The 8,563-nt window shown below is 47.4% G+C and overlaps 2 protein-coding genes across 2 annotated transcripts; both read right to left on the bottom strand.

Moving 5' to 3' along the window:
- Nucleotides 1-294: 294 nt before the first annotated feature.
- On the bottom strand, nt 295-1,409 carry EAH_00019220 (adenosine monophosphate deaminase, putative; the record flags this gene model as incomplete). The annotated part of the gene is made up of 3 exons (XM_013397375.1): nt 295-428; nt 698-876; nt 1,213-1,409. The coding sequence occupies 3 exons, from the start codon at nt 1,407-1,409 to the stop codon at nt 295-297; spliced, it is 510 nt and encodes a 169-aa protein (XP_013252829.1).
- A 1,501-nt stretch (nt 1,410-2,910) lies between these two features.
- Nucleotides 2,911-6,036, bottom strand: EAH_00019210 (hypothetical protein; the record flags this gene model as incomplete). Its single annotated transcript, XM_013397374.1, has 7 exons — nt 2,911-2,969; nt 3,378-3,517; nt 4,126-4,267; nt 4,449-4,620; nt 4,989-5,267; nt 5,575-5,751; nt 5,917-6,036. The coding sequence occupies 7 exons, from the start codon at nt 6,034-6,036 to the stop codon at nt 2,911-2,913; spliced, it is 1,089 nt and encodes a 362-aa protein (XP_013252828.1).
- Between the last annotated feature and the right edge of the window lie 2,527 nt (nt 6,037-8,563).

The following is an 8,563-nucleotide window of genomic DNA, read 5'->3' as shown; positions in this document are numbered from 1 at the left end:
TCACTGTAGAAAGTACGGGTAAAGTGTACCTCTGAGATATGAATATGTCTTAAACGTTAGCGCATACCAGCATGCACGGCTCGTGAATACACATCTATGGAAGAGACCAAAAAATGAGAACTGTGCACCTACGAATGCGTCCACGGCTTCAGAGAACTACGCAACAAATGCCATTCCTTCACAGCATGCCTCTTTTTGAGTTGCATCAAGGCACTGCCACCTATATTGGAAGTGTGCATATGCATATACAGTCACGTTAAGTGTTTCTATCCAATAACTTTCGCATCGAAATATTCAAGCCATGCTGACTGCTGCGATCGAATATTCTTCTAGGAGGGGTTCGTCGGTAAAATGGAACATCAGCGGGTCGTCAGTAGATAAAGACACGTTTAATCCTATCTTGAAGAAAGAATACAGGGGGTTCTTTGCTGCAGGCAAACAAACGAGCCACAAGCAAGTAAGGGGGCCAGCAATGGGTGTATGACTTTTCAGTGGAAGTATGCATGGAGAAAACGGGCCACCCAGAGCGACCGTTGCAGCGAGTAGAGATTGGCGTTAACGATTGAAAGTTTCTACAATGTATTCCCAACCGCAAGCTACTCCAGAAGAAAACTGATCAAGACACCAGTATACAGGAAACGAGGAAAACTAACGACCACGCAAAATACAAGGAAACGAATACGGGCGACGAACGCACTTATGTCCATGAACAGGGCGTTGTTCGAAAGGGGGGACACCGCAATGCCGATTTGTTTGAGATAAAACATATATTCCAACACTGGGGCCCCTTTCAGCAAAATTCCGTGGTTTATTCCGTCAGCTAGGAGGAAGGCTGCTGCCAAGTGACTTGTGCTTCCCGCCTCTCCACAGTGGGGCCTACGAGTAAAGGCAGACGACAAGCCACCAGCCCAAGGCCCTAAACTACCAACAGACAGTTCGTCGCCAACTAACTAGTACACAACTAATACATTTAGAACACTGAGAAGGGTCAGATTTCTTACCGACGTAACTGCCTATCTTCGTTCACAAAACATAAGTACGTGCAGTTTTACGCATGTATGCACACTGAGTACAGGATATGCAAGTTTGGAAACAATTTAGAAACCCTCGCCATTGCCTTCTGTGCACTTGTATGTGTGCACCATTTAAGCAGGCAGGCGTTCATAAATACAAAGAAATAAATGCAAGTCTGCCAAGGAGGGCGAAGCTAACCTGAAGCTGAGAGGCCTCATATTCCTGGCTTCGAGAAACAAGTTCAGCGCGCGAATGTTAGCATACATGTAAAATATCCAGTAAGAATACGGTGGGTTGCTAGAGCTTGTCCAATCGGAGGGAGCGGGTAGTTCTCCACCCTCCATTGTGTACTTAGAGACCCTCGACTCGTCGTCAACAGAGTCAAACCCAACCATCTTCAGCAGTAAGTGCACAGGTGCACACGAAGAAAAACCACAGAATGTCCCACACGGTGACTCGATGAAGGAATTCAGACGAAAAGACACATGGGAAATTACTGTATGTGTAATACAGTACGGACGCCTTTGCACTGCAGGTCAGGTGGTATGCACAAGCATGGCATACATAACGCAGCCCAGCAAAGTTTATCCATCTTCAACTAAACAAGCCACAAAAGAACCCAAGAGCAGGAACTGCACGACGGTGCACAAGAGGTGTTCTAGACTGAAACGGAAAAGAGAGGATGAGGTGACATATATGAGGCACAAATGAAGCAAAACGCGTCCCTAGACAAGCAAGCAAAGCTAGCAAAGGGTTTAAGGTGTTCAATTTCGTCCTACGGTTTGCAGGAACAGAAATATCTTCCGATGGCGTGCGGGGTTCTTCACAGCTTCAAACAATGGCTCAAATACATTTCTTAGTAATGTACCAAAGCACTCTATCTCCCCGCGCTTTCGGTAGACGTGATAGAGCCTGCAAAAAGTTACACGAAGCAAAAAACACAAAGAAAGTGGGGACAAACCGGGAGGTCAAACAAGAAAGGGACTCAAGTAAAAACGGGCGCCTGCAAAGGCGAAGAGACAGGCAAAAACACAACAGGAGACTCACAGAAACGAACAAGAAACGGTACGGAGCGTGAAAGGGAGATAAATGGGAACATAAAAGATGCATACAGATTCGACTGACTTAAGCCTTCGGGCCTGGCACGTACAGAAGCCATTGGGGTACTTGCAAAGCATTTGCCACTGGCGAAATGGAACGAGAAAGTTTTATCCGTCAAGCGTCAACAAAACCTCACACTTTGAGCAAAATGCTCATAATGCATCTCTGTACCTCGGGACCTGAATTATCCAGCGAACGCGACGAGAATGGAGTTTATTGTCGACCACCCAGGAAGCCAGTCGTTCCCATTCCTCGTATGATCTTCCGTAAATAGACAGGCGCCATTCTGCATGCTGATATCTGAAGGCCACCAAACAGAAACAGAGTAGCCATGCCTGTTACACTGGCTATACTACATTACGCTGCACGCTCGTTATTGCATTATGATATTGATTTGTGTGTTGCTGCAAACATCATATCTTTTCAATGTTTTATCCACTCCACTTCGGTTTTCCAATTGCAATGAAAACTACATAACATTTGGCTGCCCAATTATGCATGAAGGGTACACAAAACCGGCCACTGCCTTATTGTCTCGAACTGCTTTATCACTGCAAATTTCGTAGCCAGATTACGCACTTCGAGAAAACAGCCGTCTGATTAGCAAAGAGCGCATCGGTAACGTCGCTAAGTAAATGCACTACCTTCTGGAATAAACCAGCAATTAATATTTACAGAATTCGCTCTCTATGAAGCAAGTGAAAAGCCAGCCGCTCGTATGACCCCACAGTAATTCATAACTTAACAACATCGTTGCAATAAACAAAACAAACAGTCCAAACGATAAAAGAGGCCTTACTTCCGGTCATCCAGGTCTGCGATAACCTCCTTTGTCAATTCTGCGAGAAAACGGCCTGAAGAAGAAAGGCAGGACCAAGGGGAGACTGAAAACTGATCCGGCTTCTGGGCACAGGAGAACAGCAAATGCAATAGGGCAGCGAAACACACACTCTACCTTTTATATGGTTGTCAGTCTTGAGGAAAACATCCCTCAAGCACGCTTGCCCAAAAGGATTATATTTTTGATTGAACAGATCGAATCGTTGGAAACAAGAACCTGCGCAAAAGCGTCAAAATGCATCGTACATATAGATGACCCAGAGAAGCTCGGACCTCTTCCCACCAGCCATGCCAAATACGGTTCCTTTCACACCAATGGCATTCAAAAATTACTTAAATGGGCAGTTTCTCTCTTATCAAACTGCGTTTGTCTCCATCGTCCTGCCGCGCACTTCTACATGTTTTCCCTCACATTCTCTTACCGAGGGCATGGACGTTTAAGTGGTCAACGGAAGCTTCACTTGCACTAAACCCCAGTTCTTTTTGAAACAAGCCCTTTAATGTAATACCCTGGTCGCCTTCCATCGCTACAACTGTGTCTCCCTCCGTCCTGTATTTTTTCCTGCGCAAAGCACGATGAAGCCTACAAAGAGTATTGATCAACGTGTTTGCGCATACGCGCATCCACCCTGCGCCAAACGGGGGATATATTGGCATGGCTATATGCGTAATCTCATGTTCGTGCTGGTACAAGACTATATACGCATCGTCGCTTCAATCTGCAACGAGCAGATTATGGATGCGACCAAGCGAATCGGCTTATCAATATAAAGAATCACGCATAGGCCCGTATTTACGCAAGAACGTGCACTAAGCTTCTACTACAGTATTGGTGAATAGTGACGATGCCCTATTCCACTCCAGAAAGCAGCACAACAAAAAACTGGCGGAAGAGGATAAGTCTTTACCTGATAAAACGCAGTAAATGTTTCTGATGCATACAGGCCGAATGGTGAACATGCGTGTCGACCTTTCTGACATTGTAGAAGTCTCTATGCTTGTTGTGTTTGGTTTCTTCGATCTCCGCATCTATAAGAAAAATACCGTATCAGCGAGAGGCGATACTGAATATCAATAACTGGTGAGGGAAGAATAGGTAAAGTCGGGAAACGGCGATCTCGTTACAACGGCATAAAACCTAACAGCGCAGAGCTAAATTTAGGTTCAAACCGATGAAGATCTTCAAACTTCGGGGGAAGAGCTGTATACGCTGGTTCTTGTATTTGGTGCATCTCACTAGAGTTAAACATTAGGTGAAAACTAAACTTTCCCTCCAAAAACTTAATCCGCCTGTAGCAAAACGTCTTGCAGGCTGCTCACACGAAGCAAAGCGGCAAGCATGAAGCCCATCCACATGCGCATACTACACCAATAAGGACGTGCTGCAGCTCTGTACTACTACATTGTGGAAGCTGCTGCAGGACTGCTGTATTCGGATGGAAGAGCTCTAGTGATAGGCTTGCGTATACCTAGGAAAGGGCTGCAGTAATTACCTGGATCCTGGACTGCTATCATCACGTCTTGCAAAGCAGCGAGGTATTCTCTAACAGTTGGGATTAAATCGGGATTCCACAGCAAGGGCGGGTCCGGAGTTTCTCTTTCAGGGTCCCAAAAAACCTGTTGTGCAGGTGGAGACAAGAAGCGGTAGGCAAACTGAGCTGGACCCTTGTAGAATAGCACACTGTCAAGCAAGTGAATGCCTTGCTCTCAGCTCTCTCCGGTGCGAATAAGTATGTTTAAGTGCATACAAAGCTGTGCTCCCTGCTTGCAAGGACACCAAATTTACGTGGCCTTGGTAGTGGTGGGATGCACACTCAAAGTCCGCACGACGCGGTATATCGAATCATACAAAGTAAAAACACATAACACATAGGCGGGAAGGCGCACGAGCACTGCCAACAGCCACCAGCACACTCGCGCGATCACTTCCGTTGTCAAAAAACCTGCTGATCAGCAATTCACGAATAAAATTCGTTTTCGTAGCCTGTATACCGCTCCTATCACTCCACTTATGTTTGATGTCGCGCACGTACATGCATTACGCCGTCAATGAACTTGAACTTAGCCGAACACCCATCTGGGGGTGTGACGCTGAAGGGGTCAAAGAGCGGTTCTTTGCTCATCCCCTCAAATGCCTTTTGAGATCCATCTAACCAGCTGCGATCTTCAGTGTCGACATCGTGCACTGTCACGCGACTCTCGAGATTGCACTGAGGGACGGATCTGTCCACCAGTCGCACGGCAGGGGAAAAGCGCGGCGTTCGGTACCGTCCTATGAACCGCCAGCGGTGGCCCAAAGCGTTCGCAAGCGTCTGCAGAAAAAGTCCACAAAACAATGAAATGTAAATATAAGTTAACATCGTTATGGTTGGAACCATCTTGCACTCATCTTAGGTAGGATTTCCAACAGAGGAAAATGGCGGGGAGCTGCATAACTACTTGAAATCAGCAAGATATATGTGCACCCAACCATAGTACAACATAAGTCACACGACGCATCAAAGTACTTCCAAGCCATTAAAGTTTCATGCTTCTTGCGTTTTTGGCAGCTAGTTGAATTAATAGATGCGACGAGTGCCGTGAATATACGGGGGACAATTGCCCCCCATTTCTGCTCACCTTTACTGCTTGAATCGTTTCATCAGAGGCAGAGGCGAGAATTGCCAAATCTTTACTCGGCTGAAGCTTGACATAAGAAACACCAGAGGAAAACAACTGCTTTGGTGCTGCAGGTACAACTGCCGGGCCTGATGCCTCCTGCACTCCATCATCACTGTCGGCTCTTTTGCTTAGGACCTGATGGAAAACGGAAAGTTGTGGGGATCCAACATAGAATGAACATTACAAAGCAAAAAGCTTGCCCAAAGTCGCAGAGAATATGTATCTACGGGAAGCCAGCTTCGCACTCTCTGGAGGATGTCTAAGGGAATAGCGACAGATGCAGCGTTTATGGAGATTTACATTCCTGAATATATCGTCCCAACCAACTTCTTTGCCTACTGATGACCTCCTAGAAAAGCTATGTAATTCCATTTCCTGGTAGACTTCCCTTCCTCGAGTGTTTTTTGAGCGCTGTCCCATAGGCAGCGTGCAAACTCACAACGGAAGAAGGCGGAGCGACGCAATTAAATGCGAACAGGGTGTATCAGTTTGCGCCCTTACATCCCCAATGAAAACACTCTAGTGAACCTCGAGAGACAGAAACTACTTAAAAGACGAGCATCCTTGAGTTGTTACTAGCTGACGATCGTGGGTGTCTCGAGACCGTTCGGAGATTAGCTGCAGAAGATGTGCAGCGAAGATTTGATGCAGCAAGAAACAGCAAAAAAGAAACCGAAGAATCTGGCAAAAATCTTTAATAGTCATGCATGTTAATGCGAGACATAAGTGGCGAATGTATTTCACACAGGCCCACCATGCAAGGCGGTACAGCCCCAAGTTACAGGGTCGGCCTTGCAGAATCTTCCTTGTGTTGCATCATTTTCTCTGCACTCGTGCTTTGTTTTGAACATTGCGTACAGTTCAGCTCATGTGTATCTCTGGTAGCCGTGTCTTCTCAAGTCTGGCCCTTCAGGTACTGCACTATCTACTGTGGGGAGAACAGGATGAAGATCGCAGCGTGTCCGCTGCACTGAAGTGCCATTTGCCCTCTTTAGGTAACTTGCGACCACAGTCTTTTCTTACTGTGACAGCAACCTGCTGTTCTTCTTACTGAAGACCGCGGTCCGAGAAACACCTACGCCAACGGCGCACCGGCTGCAGCTCTAGGGACTAGCACGCGTGACCTAGTAGCTTCAGCAGCAGCAGCTGTTGCGGAGGCAACTCCAGTTGCAGTGGAAGCTGCGACATCTGTTGTGTTTGCGGGATGCAGTCTACACTGCCGGCACTACTCGTGCCACAGACCGCACAACAGTTTCATAAGCATCGCCCGCGCTGGATCGTATCCTTTCCTCATCTTTCCTGTTAGACTCATCAAATGCCTATTCTTTGGGGTCCTCAAATGCTTTTCCTTCGTAGCCTCGGGAGGTGGGCACCCGACAGCTTGCCCCCATCCGTAGTTTCCTTGGTCTCGGCATGGCGAGTCACCGGGCCCCAAGGACAACGCAGCAGTTGCGTATTTGGGTGGTGTGTGAGTAAGGCAGGAGGAAAGACAAAATCGCGGGGGGGGTTTGGTCTGCACTGGAATATGGCCGCGTGCTGGGGATTCTCGCTACCGGTTGAGTGGTCCCGTTCCTTCAGTTCAGGGAAGCAGAAGTGCGGCGACACCGCAAAAGAGAAGAAGATGCGCCGAATGTTGAGAAGGTTAAACTACGTAGCACAAGAAGCACAGCCTAGGGAAAATACAAGGGGCTGTCAGACGCAGGAGCAGCAGCAACCGAGGAGGGGGCGCGGAGGAGAAAAAGACAGAGGAGACTATGATTCAAAGAAGACTGAGGCCGAAGCAGAGGCTGCAGTTGCGGCAGCTCAGCAGCAGATGAACGGGCATCTACGCAATCTCTCCTCACGTTTGAAAGATCTAGATGTATCGCGGCCGAAAATAACCACATTTGAAGAAATACAAGTGCAAGTTGCATGTAATCTTAAAACCCTCAACTTCTTGGCTGCAACATGTTGCGTGTGTCAATTTCTAAGCAAGGTTTTAGCTCACGCTTCGCACAGTGTGCTGTGGCGTAGCACAGTAGTAATGTCTGTGTCAGTCAAACATAAGGTCGCGGGACACAATAATGCAGTGCAACGTCGCGATCGCAGCGGACCCGGCACCTAACGCGCATTGATGTGGCATATAGAATATACCGATTTGTGGAGGAACACAGATCTTGTGGCGCAATACTTTGTTACGCTACACCACGCGCCATTTATTTAATAATTTGAAATTTCGCCAGCCTTAAAGTCGACGCAGAAAACATGGTGAAGACGGGATAGGTTGTTATTGCCATCCTTTATGAAGTATCATGATAGGGCACACTTTAGTCGTTTGGCTGTAGTTTTCGTTTTAGTCTTGCCTTATTCCCATCTATGGCGGTGACATGCAACGCATTGCACCTGGTTGGTGACTAAGAAGGGGAAGCGTCTCCACTTGGAGAACAGGAAAACAATTTGTTCGATTTTCTTGGGTAATTACCTACCTCTGTATGCATTGCCATGTCGGTTTTCGTATTTTCATTCTCGAAAATGACCGGGAGAGTAGCTGCATGCTCATGAGGGCAACCGTTCAAAAATTGAGATCGTGCATTGGGCTGTGCAGGCAGCAGTAAGCGGCTCAGTGATTTGGCCCAGGTGCAGATCAAGGGCAACTCAGTCGTCATCCTTACCCTATTTTCCGAGCAGCATCTTTCGAAGGTATTGTTTCGTATTGCTGCTACCTGCTTCATGATATTGCTTGAATTGCCATCCTCTATGCGGCGTTCGGTTCTGCCTCGGGTTCTGTTGCCTTTCCTGCTGCGACTACGCTGCAGAGTGAAGAAGTGTGAGTTTGCGCAGGTGATATCAGCATTAAGAAAGGCGGATGAGAATTGGAGGATTGTCGAGGAGGGACCAGTAACTATACGCGTGCAACTTCGAAAGGTAAATTATTGTACGGAGTGGGGGGGGGGGGGGGGGGGGGGGG

This window comes from Eimeria acervulina, genomic scaffold, assembly GCF_000499425.1.
Source record: "Eimeria acervulina Houghton genomic scaffold, Eah_scaff128, whole genome shotgun sequence".
NCBI classification, from domain to species: Eukaryota; Apicomplexa; class Conoidasida; order Eucoccidiorida; family Eimeriidae; genus Eimeria; species Eimeria acervulina.
This window is presented reverse-complemented; position numbering and strand designations above follow the sequence as displayed.